General features: G+C 36.9%; 1 protein-coding gene across 6 annotated transcripts in view; it reads left to right on the top strand.

The window, feature by feature from the left end:
• CEP83 (centrosomal protein 83) overlaps positions 1-21,388 on the top strand; it is a 120,908-nt gene that overhangs the window by 95,347 nt on the left and 4,173 nt on the right. For 4 of the 6 annotated variants that reach the window (XM_045588344.1, XM_036455665.2, XM_036455668.2 and 1 more), the window contains 6 exons: positions 1,760-1,835; positions 2,096-2,253; positions 2,726-2,855; positions 15,379-15,482; positions 18,595-18,784; positions 20,411-20,573. In XM_045588344.1, the coding sequence (XP_045444300.1) occupies positions 1,760-1,835; positions 2,096-2,253; positions 2,726-2,855; positions 15,379-15,482; positions 18,595-18,784; positions 20,411-20,515 (763 nt within the window). In that variant the 3' untranslated portion in view covers positions 20,516-20,573. Of the gene's footprint in view, positions 1-1,759; positions 1,836-2,095; positions 2,254-2,725; positions 2,856-15,378; positions 15,483-18,594; positions 18,785-19,082; positions 19,164-20,410; positions 20,574-21,388 lie in introns of those variants that run through there. The other 2 variants (XM_045588343.1, XM_036455666.2) reach the window with 2 other exon arrangements.

Raw genomic sequence — 21,388 nt, 5'->3', positions numbered from 1 at the left:
GGCCACTTGTGTATTGTTCCTTATATTCTACCATAGTGATGATGTTCTTACTCCTTTTGTGTCTTAATAGTCAAGTGCTCTTGGCATTAATATCATTGGCTTCAATTTTTGGCTGTAGGGCTTAGTTGTTTCTCTTAATATATACATAACTTATTTAGAAAGCATTTAGGCTACAAATGGTTGTGTAACTGGGTCTTGTTTCTACTGATTTATCAAGTATATCCAAAATCTCTACAGAGCTAAAATAATTTGGGGCCTAACTTTTCTAACTTTGGACCTGGGTTAGGACCCACATTTTTTTCTCCTTTATTTTCATCTTCATGGTTTTGTAGAAAGATACCTTCTTTAACTTGTAATCTCACTACAAAATTAATAACATTAACTTTTAAGGAGAGAAATGCATAAAAAGTTTGAGAGTAATAAATTTTCTAATATTACCAAATAGTGTGACTAGTATTGTCGAAGAGAAATTTTCCTTTAGATCAAGTATATCAAAGTCATGGCTGGCAGGCCACATGTTTAACATGCTTGCTTTAGATCCATTGTTTCCATCATTTGTATGTAAATATCTCAGAAATCAGTGGGTCTAGTGGTTTCTTCATGCCATATTGTCCAGTCATTTTACACATTTAAACTTTTAATCCAGGATTTAGATTAGTTCATTCAAATATTTATTGAATTTTTATCATTGTTTAAAGCACAGATCTGGGCCTTTGAGAATGTTGCCTTTCCAATCAGCAGTTCTAATTGGATTGATAAATATTGATAATGCCAAACTAAAAACAAGTACCAAATGAATTATATTTGAGATAAGTGTTTGAAGGGTTTTTAAAATGGAGAGGTTGAGGGCCTATCCTTCAAACCTAATAAGCATAAAATCTTTCTCATGAGGTTAGTCATTTGGTCACCAGAGATGTTCTGAGAACATATTCCTTTTGAGGAGGATACAAATTGTGTGATTATTCATTTCAGGAATTAAAAATCAATATATTTAATAGAATTCAGCATGTTGTCCTTACTAGACAGTTTCCTTTTAAATTAGTAAAATTGCCACATAATGAAGTGGGAAAGAGGGTCACTAACTTGTATGTTGGAAGACCTGAGTCCTTTGACTTGTTAGCTATGCATTTGGGCTAACTTGGTTAAACGTCAATCTTTTTATCTGTAAAATTGGGATAATAAAGATGACTCTGCTTATGCTCAGAGATTTATTGTGAGAAATTACTACAATTAAAATTGGCCAACCTTAATTAAGTGCCTGTTATATTATGACATGGTGGTCATTAGAATACATTTTGGAGCTCCCTAACCTAGCAGAGTGAAAGTGAAGTAGCATTGTAGCTGAAGACATTTTGTAAATTGTCAGTTACTCTCTGATTGTATAGTGGCTTCTCCTAAACTGGACTGCTTTCTGGTGGCTTAGAACACATTGTACACTCCTCCCCCAAAGACAGCTCAGGCTGTTCCCTTTGTTCATTAAAATCTGCTCATCAGGTTTTAATTTTCAGGTAATTTTCTCATATTCCTAGACAGACCTGATTTCTCCTCTATGCCAATAATTTTTTTAATAACAAAACCAGAAATTTTAGTTATATGTGAACATAATTTGGCTGCCTGAGGTAAAAATCTTTATCATTTATCTACCAGATTTCACAATGTCTACTGTTAATAAAGGCACTTGGTAAAATTATCACCTAATTCAGTGAAATATGTGAAATGTGGATCCTTAATAATGTCTCTTATTGTGTTTGATTTTCAGGTTAAAACTTCAACAACAAATTGTGAATATTGAAAATGCAGAGAAAGAGAAAAATGAAAATTCTGACCTGAAACAGGTATGCTATTTAGCAAACATTTTGCTTTTTTTTTTTGTGAGGTGAACGTGATAACCACTACACTATGGAAACCGCCTGCTTTTTTTTGGTAAGGGTTTTTTAAAATCTATGTCTTGAAGCTTATTTCATTTCAGGGTGTCCTCAAGGGCACATCATCTGAGTGGGGTATTTGTGAGGGAAGATGTTTAGTATCCTCTGCCGCTTTTATGCTCTACTAAATTTGTTTAGTGGCCTTAACATTTATCTTCTTCTCTTTTAAGCAAATCAGTAATTTGCAGATCCAAGTGACCTCACTAACACAGTCAGAGAATGAATTGCTGAATTCAAACCAAATACTGAAGGAAATGGTGGAGAGGTTAAAACAAGAGTGCCGAAATTTAAGAAGCCAAGCTGAAAAAGCACAACTAGAAGTTGAAAAGTATAGTTTGCTTTTTTTTTAAATTTTTTATGTACAATTATTTCTTCCCCCCCCCCCCCTGCTATATTATATATAGTTATTTCAATGATAAGTCCATGTTGAATGTGTTTTGGGAACTAGTTACAAACAGCCTTTGACAATATACAGTGGTCTGAGATAATGGGTTTTCTATTTCTAGAGAATGAACTTTATAGACTTTTGAATTCTTTTAATAATAATAAAAAAGACATTTATGGAAGAAGGCCTTTTAAATTTTTCCCTGACCACACTATTCTGAAAACTCTGAAAGAAAAATGTCTTTATTCATTGAGTTTACCAATATATTTTTTACTTCGTATATCTAAATTAGTCTTCTGAATGTCACATAGGTTGTATGTGTGACATTATCCCAGTAAGTTTGATTTTACTTGGGAGAATATCTGTTTAATCCTAAGAATTAATGTCCATGTTTTGCCTACATTTTTTCTGACAGGACATTGGAAGAGAAACAGATCCAGTGGCTGGAAGAAAAGCAAAAGCTTCATGAACGTATTACAGACCGAGAAGAAAAGTATAACCAAGCTAAAGAGAAACTGCAGCGAGCTGCAATTGCCCAGAAAAAGGCAAGTGATGCTTATTAGAGTGATTTCTACAGAGTAAAACATAATCAATTCTTTTAGGAGAATAAAATGTACAATGAAAACTGAGATTTTATTGGCTTAGTACTCAAATATGACATTTTATTTTCAACCTTCCAGAGATAAATTGGGAAAATCCAAATGGCTCAACAGATTTATTTCCAAATTTTTTGTACAGGTCAGTTTTTCAGAGCCAGCATGCATTTTTTTCACAGACTGTTTTTCAGTGATCAAGTTTCTAGACCAGCCCACACAAGTCTTATTTAACTCATTCTTCCTGTTGCAGCTTAACTAATACTTGTAATATTGTTTTTGTCGTTAAAATGCTTTTTTGTTTCCAACTCAGGAATATAGGAGCAAGTACCTTTTTGCCCTTCAGGAGGAACTAGAACCCCCCCTCCCCGCCCCCCCCCCCCGGCTTCTGAAACAGCTATGATAGTTCTAACAGCCACCCTCCTTTTAAGCTTCCCTTTTGCAGGCCTGTTTTCCCCAGAACCTAATAAATTTATTTTCTTATAAATAGTCCAGCGCATCCTGGAAATAATGCAATCAGATCATTCATCTAAGGCAGTGGTTTCAATTTTTTTTCTACTTCAACAAACCCAAGAAGTACAGCATGACCACTTTAGTAACCATCACTCACTGTGGCAGTGATTTAGCAGTTATTTTAACAAAATTGGTGCATGTGTGTTGGGATTGGGGTTGATTTATCATATTGGGGTTGATTTGACATATCTCCATTTGATAAGTTCCCTTGGTCATGGTATTTGCTTTGGGAGGTAAGAAGATCTGAGATGAGAGCAAGGTGCTTGTAGGCATAGCCACAGCAGTGTCAATATCTGAAAGCTGTTCACATTTGCATAAGAGAAGAGAACTATATATTATTTACATATTTTGATTGAGAAACCTGAGGACACAGTTCCTAGTCACCTACTTATGTATTAAATATAACTGCCAAATGCCTTCTGATAGTTATAACACGAGAAGTCTAAAAGTTACTACCTCTCTCTTTTTGTAGTTTCTGAGTATTACTATTTTCTTCCCATAATACTAAAAGTAGTGTGATACTGAGATTAGAAAACAGCATTTACAAACGGGAATTCCAGTGTTTTATATTCAAATATAAAGACTTGTGTTGTTTTTCCCTTTGTATATCACTTTTCCCCCCCTTTAAGGCCATGGAAGTTCTGTGCATCATATGGGTATTGCTGGGGTTTCAGTGCAGTTTATTATGGCTTGGGATGATCTTAGAAAGTATTTATGCTTTCTTGTACTATTTGAAGCCTAGATGACTCTGAAGCCAGATGTTAGCTGGAAACCACTAGAAATTATAAGAGCTGATTTGATCTTTCACAGATAAATTTTGTGTTGTAGCTTTAGAGAAAAGTATTTTAGAGTAAGATTCTAATTGAGGTTAGTTTGGGTTGACTTCTTTTGGAGCAAAAGTGACATCCAGTGGTGAGAGAGATTATCAACTAATCACAGGTATACCAGAAAGAGAGAAGGAGGTGATATTTAAGAAGCCTGCAAAATAATCCCTTCATTAATGTTGTGATCTTGTATGAATTATTTTCAAGTAATGGGTATGAACGTAATAAATTTCCATTTCACTTTTCAAAAAGTGTGGATTATGGTTTGAAGTCATGGAAATTGTTAAGCTCAACTGAGTGAATATTATGAATTGTTCCGTCACAAGGGACACTGCCCTAAAGACTTACAACTTTTAAGTAGATACAATTTTAGAGCTGGGAGGACTTTAGCACTCAGAGATAATAGTTTTTACAGATTAGGAAACTGAAGGGGTAGGTAGCCAAGATCACTTGACTGCTAGAATCCTGGCCATGACTAAAACCTCCATCTTCCTATTCACAAGCCTGTGCTCTTTTTGCACCATTACTCTTTTAATTTCCCACTTTCTTTTATTCCATATGCTTTGATTTTATCTTCATGGTAGCCATAATATACATAAGTATTATTTTCTATGGCAGAATAATCACTAGAAAAACAATTTAACTCAAACCTTATACTGCTTCTATATGAAAATTTTGGCTATAAGATTAAATAAATATAATTCATAAGAGTGCAACAGACTTTTTGGATGTTTTAACTGATACAGATTTTAAGTTTCTTATGCATTAATACTAAAACAAGTGATAAAATATTAACTCCAGGGCAGAAATCGTAATTCTTTAGAGTTACTTTCCTGTAAGAGGTTCTTAAAGCTGGGGAATAGCAGCTTTATTTTCCCCCAGGCTGGATAAGATGGCTTACTGTTTTTGTGATTCCAACCTCCTAAGCACAAGATTGTGTCATTTCTGGTAGCATCTTTGAGTAATAATATTTGCTGTAATTTTCTTGGAAAAGCTTGACCAGCCACCTGAGTTGGGAGGCTCTTCTTTATCGCTTCTCCACACATTCTTGAAGTACGACTATGCAGAGAGATCGGTTGGTATGAACGCAATGAGTTGTTCTTTTCTTTTTGAAGCACTTGAAGTAACAATACAAATACTTATTTGTATTCTAAGGTGTATATCTATGAAATAATTCCAGGTTAGATACTGTTATGGCAGGCTTATAAAAAAAAATGCACCGTAGACTTGAAGTTGTAAAATGTCTGTTGACTCTGTTGGGCAGCCTAGAGTTATTCTGAGGGGAAAATAAATACCATGACTGACTCCTGCCCTGAAGACTTGACAAAATAACTTTAAATGTAAATGGACTAAATGCCCCAATCAAACGACATAGGGTAACTGAGTGGATAAGAAAACATGACCCATATATCTGCTGTCTACAGGAAACCCACCTCAGAATAAAAAATGCACACAGACTGATGGTGAAGGGATGGAAAAAAGATTTTCTAGGAACATGGAAATGGAAGAAAAACTGGGGTAACAACACTTATATCTGAAAAATTAAATCTCAAATTGAAGGACATAACAAGAGATTAGGAAGGCCACTTCATAATACTAAAGGGAGCAATCCAACAATAAGAAATAACTCTGGTAAACATATACGCACTCAATATAGGAGCACCCAAATACATTAAAAAACTTCTGGAGAATATGAAGAGAGAGATTGACAGCAATACAATCATAGTAGGGGACTTTAATAACCCACTATCACCATTGGACAAATCTTCTAAACAAAAAAATCAGCAAAGAAACTCCAATTCTAAATGACTCACTACATCAGATGGAATTAATTGACATCTTCAGAACATTCCAACCAAAAGCCACAGAATATACATTCTTTTCAAGTGCACATGGGTCATTTTCAAAGACAGACCATATATTGGGTCACAGACAAAATCTCTTCAAATTCAAGAAGATAGAAGTCATATCAAGCATCTTCTCAGATCACAGTGGCATCAACTACAATGAAAACATTAAAAAAAAAAAAATCAAACACCTGTAGGCTAAATAGCATGCTACTAAACAATGACTGGATTACTAAAGATATCAAAGAAGAAATAAAAAAACTTAATGGCAACAAATGACAATGAAAACATAACAATCCAAAATCTATGGGAAACAGCTAAAGTAGAGGGAATTTCATAGTTCTGCAAGCTAACTGCATAAAACAAGAAACAACAATAATAAATTTCCTAACCCTAGAACTCAAAGAGTTAGAAAGTGAGTGACAGGAAAAGTCCAGCGTAAGCAGAAAGAAGGAAATAATAAAGATCAGGCGTAGATAAACAACATAGAGACCAAGAAAAAAAAATTACAAAAAGATCAATGAAACCAAGAGCTGGTTAATTAAAAGGATAAACAAGATTGTTGAACCTCTAGCCAGGCTTACCAAGAAGCAGAGAGAGAGGACCCAAATTAACAAAATCAGAAATGAAAGGGGAGAAATAACAACAGACCCCATAGAAATACAAAGGATATTTAAAAAAATACTATGAACAACTCCAACAAACTGGACAACCTGGAGGAAATGGACATATTCCTAGAAAAATACAACCTTTCAAAACTCAATCAGGAAGAATATAAAAATCTCAATATGCCAATAACTATGGAAGAAATTGAAGTAGTAATCAAAAACCTTCTAGCATACAAAAGCCTGGCCAGACAGCTTCACAGGAGAGTTATACCAAACATTCAAACTAAAACCTATCCTCCTCAGACGGTTCCCAAAAATTCATGCGGAAAGAACATTTCCTAGCTCATTCGATGAAGCCAGCATCATCCTAATACCAAAACCAAATATAAACAACACAGTGAAAGAGAATTATAGGCCAATATCCCTCATGAACATAGAAGCCAAAATCCTCAACAAAATTCTAGCAAATCGGGTCCAGCAGTACATCAGAAAGATCATACACTATGATCAAGTAGAGTTTATCTTCAGGATGCAAGGATGGTACCATATCCGCAAATCAATAAATGTGATACATCACATAAACAAATTGAGAGATAAAAATCACATAGTCATATCAATTGATGCAGAAAAAGCATTTAACAAAATCCAACACCCTTTCTTGATAAAAACTCTCAGCAAGGTGGGAATAGATGGATCATGCCTCAACATAATAGCCATTTATGAAAAACCCGCAGCCAACATCATACTCAATGGGCAAAAACTAAAACCATTTCTCATAAGAACAGGAACAAGACAGGGATACCCACTCTCACCACTTTTATTTGACATAGTACTGGAAGTACTAGCCATTGCAATTAGAGAAGAAGAAGAAATAAAAGGCATCCAAATTAGAAAAGAAGTAAAGCTGTCCTTATTTGCAGATGACATGATATTGTACATAGAAAACCCTAATGATTCCATTAAAAAAAAACACTAATAGACATAATAAATGAATTTGACAATGTAGCAGGATACAAAATTTATGCCAAGAAATCTGTGGCATTTCTATATACCAGTAGTATATTTGCAGAAAGAGAGACTAAAAAACCAATACCATTTATCATTTCATTAAAAAAAATTCAAGATATGTAGGAATAAACTAAGGAGGTAAAAGACATACATGTGGAAAACTACAGAACCCCTAATAAAAGAGATAGAGAAAGACATAAACAGATGGAAGAATATACCATGTTCATGGATTGGTAGAATCAACATAATTAAAATGTCCATACTACCCAAAGCAATCTATAGATTCAATGCACTCCCCATTAAAATACCAGGGCATATTTCACAGATCTAGAAAGAACTCTCCAAAAATTCATCTGGAATAAAAAAAAAAAACACACACCCTGAATAGCCACAGTGATCCTGAGAAAGAGCAAAGTAGGTGGGATCTTAATACCAGATTTCAAGCTGTATTACAAAGCCACTGTTCTCAAAACAGCCTGGTACTGGCACAAGAACAGACATATACACCAATGGAATAGAATAGAGAACCCAGGTATTGACCCAAATCACTATACTCAATTAATATTTGACAAAGGAGGCATGAAGATACAATGGAGTCAAGACAGTCTCTTGTCTCAAAAAAAAAAGAAACTAGACCACCAATTTACAGCACACACAAAAATATTGGGGTAAACTCAAAATGGATAAAGGACTTAAACATAAGATAGGAAACCATAAAAATACCAGAGGAATCCTCCGCTAAATCTCAGACATATGTTGAAGCAACTTCTTCACTGATACCTCCTATGGCAATGGAAACTAAAGAGAAAATAAACAAATGGGACTATAGCAAAATAAAAAGCTTTTGCACAGCAAAAGAAATCATCAACAAAACAATAAGGAAGCCTATAGCATGGGAGAACCTATTTGCCAATGTTATCACTGATAAAGGTTTAATCTCCATTAGCAGGGAACTCATACAACTTAATGAAAAGAAGATAAGTGATCCAATAAAAAAAATGGGCAACAGACCTAAATATAATAGATACCGTATTTTTCGGACCATAAGACGCACTTTTTTCCCCCCCAGAAATGGGGGGAAAAAGTCCCTGCATCTTATGGTCCAAATATAGCCTACACATATACTTTAAAAATAAAGTTTTTTTACTTGCCCGGCTCTGTGTGGTCTCTGTGTGCTTGCCCGGCTCTAAAATGGTTCTAAATGCTGCTGTTTACCAGGGTTGATTACATGTGTTTATGACTGTGATGTTGGGTTTTAATGCACATAAAATATTTTAGGACACTATTTGTTTCAGAATCTTTTTTTCTTCATTTCCCTTCTCTAAAAACTGGTGCATCTTATGGTCCAGAGCGTCTTATGGTCCGAAAAATACGGTACTTTTCAAAAGAAGACAGAAGGAAGGCCAAGAGACATATGAAAATATGTCCAAAGTCACTAATTATCCGAGAGATGTAAATCAAAACAAAAAAGAGGTACTATCTCACACCTGTCAGAATGGCTATCATCAACAAATCAATAAATGACAAATGCTGGCGAGGATGCAGAGAAAAAGGAACCCTTGTGCACTTCTGGTGGGAACGTGGACTGGTGTAGCATTGTGCAGAATAGTATGGAATTTCCTCAGAAATCTAAAAAATGGAACTCCTACTTGACCCAGTGATCCCACTTCTAGGAATACATACCAAGAACCTAGAAACACCAATCAGAAAGGATATATGCATCCCTATGTTCATAGCAGCACAATTTACAATAGTTAAAGATTTGGAAACAGCCTAAATGCCCATCAGCAGATGAGTGGATTAAAAAATCATGGTACATCTATACAAGGGAATACTATGCTGCTATAAAAAAAGGAATTCTTACCATTTGCAGCAGCATGGATGGAACTGGAGAGCATTATGCTAAGTGAAATAAAGCAGGAAATGAAAGAAAAATACCCTATGATCTCACTCATTTATGGATAATAAAGATCGATATAGAAGCAGTGAAGCATGGAACAGACTGTCAAATTACAGTGGGAAGGCTGAGGAGTATTGGGGATTGGGCGAAAGAGATCAACTGAAGGACTTGTATGCATGAATATAAGCACAACCAATGGAAACAAGACACTGGAATGGTGGGATGAAGGCACAATGGGTAGGGGAGCTTTGGGAAATGACAGCTGGGGGAAAATGGAGATATAATATATGTAGTATTACTATTTGTAATACTTTAAACAATTACAAAAATTAAAAAAGAAGAATATGAACACCTATTTACCACAAAGTATCACTGCATTTCAATAGGAAAGGATGGTTCTTTTTAAAATGTGTAGTGAGTTAATTGGTTATTAGTAACCAACCATGTTAGATTAAAAAGTATCGCAGACACAAATGTGAAGTTAAAAAAATTAAGCTGCTAAAATACAGGGAGAGGATCTTAAGATCTTAGTAGAAGTAAAGATTTCTTAACAGGACATAAAAAGCACTAACCATAAAAGAAATGGTTGATAATTTGAAATTTATTAAAATTAATAACTTTTAAAATATATAAAATAACACCCTTAAGAGAAAGAAAATATTATCCCAGACTGGGAGATTGTCAATCTGTAGTATATACATGTTGTGTAAAAGGAGGTTTACAGTTGTTTGTATGGGAAATAATAGAATCTATACAAATAAAAGGGCAATATGCAAACTGTTCGGGAGCATCACAGTGAAGACTGGCACAGGTGGGAGGTGACTTGCAGCGTTGGGGGTGGGATTGGGAACTTACAGTGTTGGGGACACAATGGAGGCAGTGGGGACCAAGGGTGGGGGAGGCAGGCCTGGTGGAGGGTAATCTGTACTCCCCACATGGCAGTAGTGGCAGCTGTGAGTGCTCCCGATGGCTGCTGCCACTTGCCCAAGGCCAGCCCTGGGCAAGCTTCAGTGGGAATGGGGGCAGGGAAGGCCAGCATAGACTTCCCACATGGCGGCGACTGAGTGGTCCAATGGCCGCTGCTGCTTGCCCAAAAGGATCAGAGGTTCCTTCTGCCAAGTGGCAGCAGAGCCGCTCTGCCAGGAAACCTCTGCACCTGCAGCGAAGGCAGGTGAGCGAGGCACAGCCCAGCAGGGAATGCAGGGGAGGGAAAGTCCGAGTTCCACAGCTAAGAGCTCTGGCCCGGCCACCCCCCCAGTTTGGCCTCCGGCACTGGGGGTCAGGGGTTCTGAGAAAGGCAGCTCTGGACAAAGTCACAACGGCTGCAAGGCCAGGGGCTCAAGGCAGCTGCAGGCCAGTTGGGGCGACACTGCTGCGGTTTATTCGCCGCCTGCAGGTGTTTACTGGTGCACGTGGGTGTTAGTTTTAAATGGAATGTGGTACTGGCTGCATGAGAGAGTGGAGCGTGGAGCCGTCACTCTATCTGGGGGACGCGGTGGGGCACACGCCGCAGCTTCCCCAAGGCGCTGTTTGCTGGCTATCCAGGCCATCCCCACTGCGGGCTTCCTGCTCAGTCCGAAGCTTGGGCCAGGAAGCTGGATAGTGAGTTCCATGCTGTCCAAGCCTTGGCTTAGATTGCATAGATTACGAGTTCCTGCCAGGGAACATCATCTTCTCTAGGCCTGGGCTCACTTCGTTCACATTTCGAAAACAAAGCCACCTGCTCCTCTTCAACTTTGAGGCCAGGCCATGCCAGACTGCACAGCCAATGGTTCTGGAGCAGATTTCACAGGCCCACATACTCACCAGCACACAGCACCCTGGCCACAGGTGGACTCCATCATCCTGGTGGCTTGAACCCTCGCTCTCTTATTCTGGATGTCCTCAGTCCATATGTGCCCGTCTGCCTCTCTGGCTTACAGTTCTGTCCGTGTACAAATGTGCTTCTGTTCGTCCGGTTTATCTTCAAAAGCGGGATGCTGGAAAAGCGGCGTCTGACTGCTCTCTGGGGTTGCTCCTCTGCGTGGACCTCCATCCTCTCATTGTGGGCCTGTCCGCTGAAAAGCCGGAGTTTGCATTTGGTCTATAGCCTGGCGGTGCGGACCCTGAAGCAAAACAACTGTCCGCTTCCAGTGCCCATGCGGTGGGGGTGGGGGAGGGGGCTGTATTACCTGGAGCCTGTTGTTCAGCTTTGAGGATAACAGGAGGCCTGGGCTTTGCACCATGATGCCGCATAAAATCCAAGGACCTCTCTGTTTCCAGTACTTTAACACGCTGTAAAACAATTCCACTCTTCTTCTCCTCTAAATCTAAACAGTCTTTTGTCATTAAAGTGAAGACGTAGAAAGAATGTGTTTACACTGGGCTCCAGTAGATTTTCACTGAAAACATATGTCCATTTTCAGAATGTTTATCCCAAGAGCGTTCCAAATAAATGAAAGAGTTCAAGACAGATACAGTATATGCCTCCAGATAAACACAGTGTGGGGCAAAAGTAGACTTACAGTTGTTTATATGAAAAGTAATACAGTAATTAATCTCTCTCTCTCTCTCTCTCTCTCTCTCTCTCTCTGTGTGTGTGTGTGTGTGTGTGTGTGTATGTGTATATATATATAAAATGCAGTGTCTCCTCAGGAGTTTGACCGGGAGACTGGGAAGTTAGATAGCTCACTGTGCAGGGGGTGACACGGTTTAGTTCAAGGTTGACCCTCTTGGTAAGGAATGGGAGTAAGGGGCATGATACAGGCATTTCTCTTGAAGAGCTTACAGTCTCAGTCGGAGAGAGTAAGACATACAGTGTTAAAAAGTTCAGTATTTCATGAGTTAAAAAGAGTACAAAACAAATACAAGAGGTCATACAGTGTTAGGCAAGTTTCAAATGAATGGAGGTTCAATACTTCAAATGGCAGTGGCTGTAAATGTGCATCTTACCCAAAGAACTGGACTTGGCCCTATGGCAACCCTTTGAAAACTCAGAGGTGAATCTTAGTAATTGTTCTCTTTTATTGTAAATTGCTTTGATTTTAACAGCCTCCTTGGGCCTTTTCCAAATTGCTAAACCTTTACTTCCCCCCAAGATTTTAGTATATGAAAGCTGAGTAAGTTAAGGTTGTTGGTCAAGAAGTAATGCCATCATGACCTTTGAGGTAGAATTTTTGGTCTACTTTCTTTTGATACCGTTTATTTCTACAAATTAAGCTGGTAATTGTCCACTCTGTTTGTAAATTCAGTTACTGGAGGAACACACATTTTTTAATGTTTCACCTAAACTAGATTCCAGAACCCACCTGTCAGCAAAGTGCTTATTTAACCTCTTGGGTTGGCTTTTATGTCTGTCTCAGCAATAAAGACAGGAAAGACAGATACAGTATATGCCTCCAGATAAACACAGTGTGGGGCAAAAGTAGACTTACAGTTGTTTATATGAAAAGTAATACAGTAATTAATCTCTCTCTCTCTCTCTCTCTCTCTTTCTGTGTGTGTGTGTGTGTGTGTGTGTGTGTGTGTGTGTGTATTATATATAAAATGCAGTATCTCCTCAGGAGTTTGACCAGGAGACTGGGAAGTTAGATAGCTCACTGTGCAGGGGGTGACACGGAACGAAGGAAGAAAGGCTCCAGTTGGCAGCTAGAAGGCCACATCAGCCCTGAATGCTGGCCAGGCATGGGGACCCTACCTATGCACAAATTTTGTGCACCGGGCCTCTATTAATAAATAATAGTACAAGAACAAACTGTTTCACATACAACTGTAAACTTCCTTTTGCCCCCCACTGTATATCTGACAAAGGATTCATATTCTGAATATATAAAGAACTCCAACAAATCCAATAAACAGATTATGCAAAAAAATATTTTTAAACAGGCAAAAGACAGAGAGGCACTTCACAAAAAAGTGGTATCCAGATGGCCAGTATGCATAATCACCCTGATTAGATGTCAGGAAAATGCAACCAAAACTACATTGACATACTCTTCTACTCCACCAAAAGAGCTAAAATTTAGAAGACTGACCACACCAAGTGTTGACAAGGATGTAGAGCAGTGCAAACTCTCATGTATTGCTGGTGGGCCTGTAATTAGTAGAACCATTTAAGAAAACTGGCAGTATTTACTAAAGCTCAAACATGTACACTCTATGACTCACTCCTGGTATACTCTCAAGAGAAATGAATACATATGTCCACCAAAAACATGTTCAGAAAAACTTTATTCATAGCAGACACTCAAAATGGGAACATTCAAATTTTCATCAGAAGGAGAATGTATATGTGGTATCTTTGTGAAATGGATGACAGCATAACAATGGAAAAAGACTGTGACATGTAATACATTGCGTATTCATATAAAGTGCTAAACAACAGTAAAAACCCACTACAGAAGAGCATATGCTATGTGATTCTTTTCTTTGACCTGAGCAGGTGAATGGATAGACATTGTGGTTCAGGACAAAAGAGTGGTTCCTCTGCCAGTGTAGAGGGAGGAGGCACAAGCTAGTATTGTGGGTGCTGGAGGGTGGGAGGCCGTGGGAAACATGAGGCAGAATACCCGTAGCAGTCAGTTTCCAACTGGACATAGCCAAGGTGATCCTTAACAGTGGACTGGGCAGATGTAATATTCATTAGTAGAATACAGGATGCAGCAATGAATGAATTGTACCTATAAGCAATAGCATGAATAATTTTCGCAATATTGAATGAAAGAAAACCATTTGTAAGAAAATGTACACTATGATTCCATTCATGTGAGGTTCAAACGTAGGCAAAACCTTAACTACAGCTTTGGAAATGAATTAGTGGGTTACTTTTTCAGAGGACAGAGTGGATAGAGATTGACAGGAGGAAGGGAGGGGCACTTCTGGTTTACTGGTGTTGTTGACTTGTGAGGTAATAACACCAGCATTTGCTTTGCTGTTTGACATTTTGCCTTACCATTTATGTTCTATGCATTTTTCTGGAAGCCTTTTATACTGGGGAGAGTAGGGGGAAAGGTAAGAAAACAAATACCTAAGTGGTCTGTAACTACTAAAGAATATGGAACATTTATCAATGTTTTCCTAAAAAAAAAACACACCAAAACACACACACACACACACACACACACACACACACACACACACACAAAACAGACAAAAAAACCCTGTTTTATAAAACTGAAAAAAAATTGTACTTCTTTTCATATACTACTTTTGCATTATTTATGGATTTTTCTATATTATTAAAAAAATTTCTTTGTAAAGTTTTTTTATTTCTTAGTATTTAGAAAGACATGTTTTATACTGAAATACACTTATAATCTATGTTAGCTTTTTGATCCTTTATCATTTTGGTAGTGTTTTATGAATTTTAAACATTCCTTTAACTATAAATTTTGGATAGTTTTTTTTTTTTTTTTCTCTTTAATACATGATATCTTTTGTAAAAAACCAAGAGCTCATGATTCCTTATCAGGTATCAGGCAAATTTGTTAGAAAATTTGACTTCTGTGTTTTTAGATTTTTTTTTATTTGCAGCAATTTAATTATTGATACCAGTTATCTTATTTGGCATTCATAATAGTTCTATTTGTCACACTGAGAATATCAGATAAATCTGTGGTTTATTATCTTTGCAATTTTCAGTAAGACTCATGTCTACTACTCTTGGTTCCTAGTAGTGACTAAAAATACCTCTAAATAAAATTGTTTTGGGGAGTAAAATATTCACTACTACATAGTTCTGTTCAAATAGGAAAGAAACCATGTATTTACACACTTGCTCATCTTGTTTCTTTATAGAGAAAATCTCTTCATGAAAACAAATTGAAGAGACTACACGAGAAAGTAGAAGTCTTGGAGGCAAAGAGAGAAGAATTGGAAACAGAAAATCAGGTGTTAAATAGGTATTATGTTTGTATGTATGGATATATACCCCATGTGGTTATTTTGATATTATAGAACTTGGTTTCTGACATAACACACTTTGTTTTCTTTTAAAATATACAGTTAAAAGAATTCTAAAACTATTCATTATACTCCTAATTTATTATAAACATACCCGCTCCGGGACTAAATGTTCCTTCAAACCAAAAGGTATCTAACACATGCCAGTGTTAGTATTATGGTTGGGACTGGTAGGAAAGGCGGGTCACTGGCTTTGGCAGCCAGGGTGGTGTGAGTTCTTGCTGTTGTGACAAGACAATGGTAGTGATTACATATCGGGTCTAGTAATAATTAATGTCGTTTTTAAACATTCGTTTAAAATCTTGCTTGGCGTTGACTTGTATTGACGTAACCTTCAAACACGTGGTATCTACAGAACGTGTGAAGTGCAATTAACAAGTTTTGCTTGAAAAAGTTTGTGTTTGGTTTTTGTTGCAAAACTAGGGCTAAGAAGATGGCGGATGAAGAGCATATTTGGCACTGCATGCTTTACGAGTTCCAATTAGGAAGAAAAGCAAGTGAGGCTGCAAAAAACATCTGTAGTGCTCTTGGTCAAGATGCAGTTAGCGCCAGAAAATGCCAGCGTTGGTTTGAGAAATTTCGCGAGGGAAATTTTTCGTTAGATGACAAGAGTGGTCGAGGCCGTGTGTCCAATTTTGATCAAGAAGCTCTTCAAGCTCTTTTGGTGCAAAATCCTCAAATTACCCAACAAGAGCTTGCGACAACTTTAAATTGGTCACAAAAAACAATTTCCAATCAATTGCGTGCACTTGGCAAAGTCCAAAAGTTTGGAAAATGGGTTCCTCATGAGTTGACCGACAACAACCGTAATCAAAGAGTCACAATTTGCAGTTCGCTCCTCTCTCGTCAAAACCGTTTGCCGTTTTTAGAGCAAATTGTTACCGGAGATGAACAATGAGTGCTGTGAAAAGGCGGCCTCAATGGTTGGACAAAAATGAGGCTCCGCAGCCCACGCCAAAACCTGACTTGCATGCGAAAAAAGTGATGTTGTGTGTTTGGTGGAATTTTAAAGGAATTCTTCATTATGAACTTTTACCATCTAACCAAACCATTACAAGTGCAGTGTATAGTGCCCAATTGGAAAGGTTAGCCCAAGCTTTAAGAGAAAAAGAATCTGCGCTGATTAATCGGAAGGGCGTAATGCTTCACCACGATAATGCACGACCGCATACTGCAAGAATCACTGCTGAAAAACTGCGCCAGTTGGAATGGGAAGTTCTCCCTCAACCTACATATTCTCCTGATATTGCCTCTTCCGATTACCATTTGTTTCGTTCTTTGCAAAACTTTCTTCTTGGAAAAAAATTTAATAATGAAGAATGCCTCAAAAATGCATTGACCGAATTTTTTGCATCAAAATCACAAGAATTTTACAACAGAGGGATTAAAATGCTTCCTGAGCGTTGGGCACAAGTAGTAGAAAACAACGGCAACTATATTGTTGATTAAATTTTGTTGTATTGTTTAAATAAATTCGATTTAAAAAAGTATTAGAAAACGACATTAATTATTACTAGACCTAATAGTATAAAATTGTGGTCACAGTTTAAAGCAAAGATCAGGTTTTGACTGGTGTGGTAAACTATTATTGGGCCATAACTTGTTTATTCATTTACATCGAAGCTAGTCATTTATTTGCACATTAACATTTTTGAGGCATTGTATGACTCATTTAATTCAAGTTAATAATAATTAAAAAAAAACACCCTGCAAATTCAGCTAATTAATGATAGCCTTAAGATTTTAGACAACATCAGACTTTTCTATAATGGAAATTGCCTATAAAACCAAGCAGTGATGTTTTATAATGTGTCTGGTCTTCCTGGGTATAATTACCAAATTGTGAACAATTGTTTTTTTATAACAACCAAGAGGTTTCTAAACTAGAATGAATGCCAACTTTATAATACTCTGTTCCAAAGTAAGATGCCACCAAATTTATTCTAAAACAAAATTCAACTTAGTATCTCTCATAACCATTAATTTGGAAATTGGATCAATTCAGGATAGGGCAGCTGTGGCACAGGTTATCTAGAACTTAGAGTAGTTTTGAAACTATTTGATTATTGATGTCACTGATGGTCAGAAAACTCATGTCCAGAAAGATTTGCAAAGGCCTGAAAAGTTATTTTTTATCCATGTCATTTTCCCTAAAGTTGGGACTTCACTTATGTCACTAACTATGTTTTTAAAAATTAGGTTGAACAATATGAAATTCCCTATATTTGACCATAGTTCCCCTCAAAAATGGCAATTTCATAAGATTCAAGCTAGTGTTTTTTGTATTTCTGTTTGATTCCTTCTGTAAAATAAGGCATCCTTTGGGTTTAAGTTGTTTCCTTTTAGTCTCAGGATTCATGGATGTGGGTTAGTGGAGTAGAAATGAAAATAAAAGTATCAAGAGATTTTTAATTGGCAAATAAACTTTAAAATGAGTTGTTAGCCTGCAGTGCTGTCATAACAATAATACGTTCTTTCAAATATTTGTTTATCTTTGACAGACATAATTTTATATACTGGGTGTCCCAAAAATATGTATACACACTTTGAATGATTATGAAGTAAGTGTTTAATATACAGTTCATTTTCAAAATTTAAAAAAATCTACAGAAATGAAAAAAATTTTTTTTGTTAATGCCTGTTTTCAAATTGATGACTGTTCTGGTCCAGGCACTGCTGATAATGTGAAACAATGGAATTGCAAACACCAAGATCATTTCATTGGGTATTTGTGCATCCTCAATTTTATTGACTGTTTCCGGTTTTGTACCGTAAGCTTTATTTTTTATGTATCCCTGTTAAGAAAAAAAAAAAAAGTCTAGTGGCACTTTAGGGATAAATTTTCTTTGTCCAAAGTTTAGTCTAGCTTTACCCATTATTACAAAATCAGTTAAACCTTGAAGTGAAAATTTAAAAGAGTCATCAGCGTTAAAGTGTGTATACATTTTGGGAGGATACCCTAAATAGTAAATTAGAAATTTAGAAATTTAGAAATCCTTCTCTTCCTATTTAAACTTCTGTATTAAAGAATACTTTTTTTTCCTCTTTAAGACAAAATGTTCCATTTGAAGAATATACAAGGCTTCAAAAAAGACTGAAGGATATACAGAGAAGACATAATGAATTTCGAAGTTTAATTTTGGTTCCTAACATACCTCCAACAGCGTCCATCAATCCTATTAGCTTGCAGTCATCAACCATGGTTCCAGGCATGGAGCTAGCCTTTCCTCCTCATATGCAGGTATAAGTATTTATTTTAGGGAAAAGGTTAGACAAATGTTTCTGTACATTTTTACCTGTTTATATACAGAGTAAAAAATTCAAATCTTTAACAGAAATTTCCTGAGAAGCAGAGTGGATATCAATCTATTGTATCCTCTAGTGATGGTGCTAAGAGTAAAATCTCCTATTAGGAAAAAATTTTTTTTTTTAATTTCTCACCCGAGGATATTTTTCCATTGATTTATAGGAGGAGGGGGGAGGGAAAGATAGAGAAATACTGATGTGAGAAAAACACATAGATTGTTTGCCTCCTGTAGCACCCTGACCAGGACCGGGCTGGGGAGGAGCCTGCAACCAAAGTACATGAAGGTACATGTCCTTGATCAGAATTGAACCCAAAGCCCTTCAGTCCACATGCTGACAGACACTCTGTCTACTGAGCCAAGCCTAGTAGGGCCTTGTAAGCAATTTAAAGGAAGGACCTCCCATGGCCGGGTGGCTCAGTTGGTTGGAGCATTATCCCGGACACCGAAAAGTTGTGGATTCTATTCCTGTTAGGGAACACACCTAGGTTGCAAGTTCAATCCCAGACAGGTGCATGAAGGAGGCAACTGATCAGTGTTTCTCTCTCACATTGATGTTTTGCTATCTCTCTGTCTCTACTCTCCCTTTTCCCCCCTCCCTCTTTCTCTTACTTTCTCTTGGAAATCAATATATCCTTGGGTGAGGATTGAAAAAAAAACAACAAAAAACGGAAGTTGATTGATGAGTGTTTGAGTAATCTAGAGTTTGAAGCTTACTCTTGTAACACTACTACCAAGCATTTACTAATGTGCTGCACTATGCATTTTCCATACAATATTTTATGTAATCCTAATGAAACATGGTTTGAGGAAAGGTATTATTATTGCCAATTTACAGATGAGAAAACTGAGTCAGAGAGGTGAAATGACTTTCCTAAGATCATAGCTAATAACTGATAGCCTTCAGTTTCAACATATAGCTAATTCCATTATATTAGGTCCTTGAGATACTGAAGATATCAAATTATTTGGATGATTTTCAGAAGATGAATTAATAAAAGTAATTATATTTTATAATGCTATAAGATTTTAGTTACAGAATTGAATCTTAGACCAAGAGCTTTGTTTATAATAAATTAGAGGCCCAGTGCATGAATTTGTTCAAGGGTGGAGTCTGGCCAGCCTGCCCTAATTGGCCCCATGGGGCTGGGCGGCAGGGGGGAGGAAACGTGGGAGATTAGTGGGCCAGCCTCCCCCCCCCCCCCCCCCCGAACTTTTATTATATAGGATTGCTATTAAACTCCAGTCTTATTAGAAAATTGTTATATAAGTACATCTAGACCCTGCATGAGTATTCTCTAGTTTACTTCCCGGTGAATTTTATACCTAGAGAAGGACAGATTTGGGGTTTTGCTTTATGGCTACAGTTTGAGGCAGGAGAGACTGTACAACTAGTCAGTAGTCTGGCCCATGCTGCTGTGTTCTTAGACTGCTAAAATGGCCATCCTTGCTCTGTCAAGTGTGCAGGCCTGAATAAAAGAGGACTGAGGCTGCTGTGCACGTTAGTTTTCCACCAGTTTTTCTGAGCCTTTTCTTATTTTCTTTTTTTCTGTGCTTTTAAGGAGGAACAACATCAAAGGGAACTCTCTCTACTTCGTAAAAGACTAGAAGAACTAGAAACAACACAAAGAAAACAACTAGAGGAACTTGGATCATCTGGGGAATGATGTTTTTAGAGAAAAGGGATGAAATTGGTGACCCAATAAAGCTTGAAGTTTAAACATACGTGGCATTTAGATACTTTATTACTATTTGCCAAAACCCTTGAATTTGCCTCAAGAAAAGGTACCAGCTATTATACATGCTGTAGTGCATGCAAGTCGGGATTTTAGGGTTATACTAATGACAAGTGAAGCATTAAACAGCTTCAGAACTATTTAGAGTATATATTGGAAACCTTTTGAGAATGGTTTAAATAAATGGAGCTAATTTAATTGGAGAATCAGACTTTCAAATTATTTTATTAATTTTACTTTGTTGAATTTTGGGGGCATGTTGCCTAAAATATGCCCATGTTGTATTTCTTCTTCCTCGTCTTTGAGATGTTTGACAATAACAGCGTCAGTAAACATTTTCTGGTTTGCTATATATGGGTTATAAACCTCTAGTTCTTAAAAAAAAGATGACAGTTTTAAAGTCAGCATAAAAAAATACAACTTAAAGCTATCTAAATATAAAACACTACTTTTTCTAAAATCTGTGTGCACATAATTTATTAAAGAGCTTAATAAATATTTTTCTATCTAGCTGTATTGTCTTTTGTTGGATTTTTTTTTCAACCATACAGTGTGTATTTAGCAATATAGATTGTATTGATTTTGACTTTGAGATAGAATAGGAAATAATAAAGTTCAAATAATTAAATACGGTGGCTTTATAAAACAAGGGCCATTCATTGTAAAACTTGACCCCAGGGGTTCCCTTTAAAGGTATCATTGGCATTTAACTTTGCCTCCCACTGTGTTGGATCTAACCAATTTACTCTAAGTGTTTTATTTCTGTGCATCCCTAAGTATGCCATCATTTGCTTTTGAATGTAA

This window comes from Pipistrellus kuhlii, unplaced genomic scaffold (genome assembly GCF_014108245.1).
Source record: "Pipistrellus kuhlii isolate mPipKuh1 unplaced genomic scaffold, mPipKuh1.p scaffold_m20_p_3, whole genome shotgun sequence".
In the NCBI taxonomy this organism is placed as follows: Eukaryota; Metazoa; Chordata; class Mammalia; order Chiroptera; family Vespertilionidae; genus Pipistrellus; species Pipistrellus kuhlii.
The sequence above is the reverse complement of the archived record's forward strand: the minus strand, read 5'-3'. Positions and strand labels throughout refer to the sequence as shown.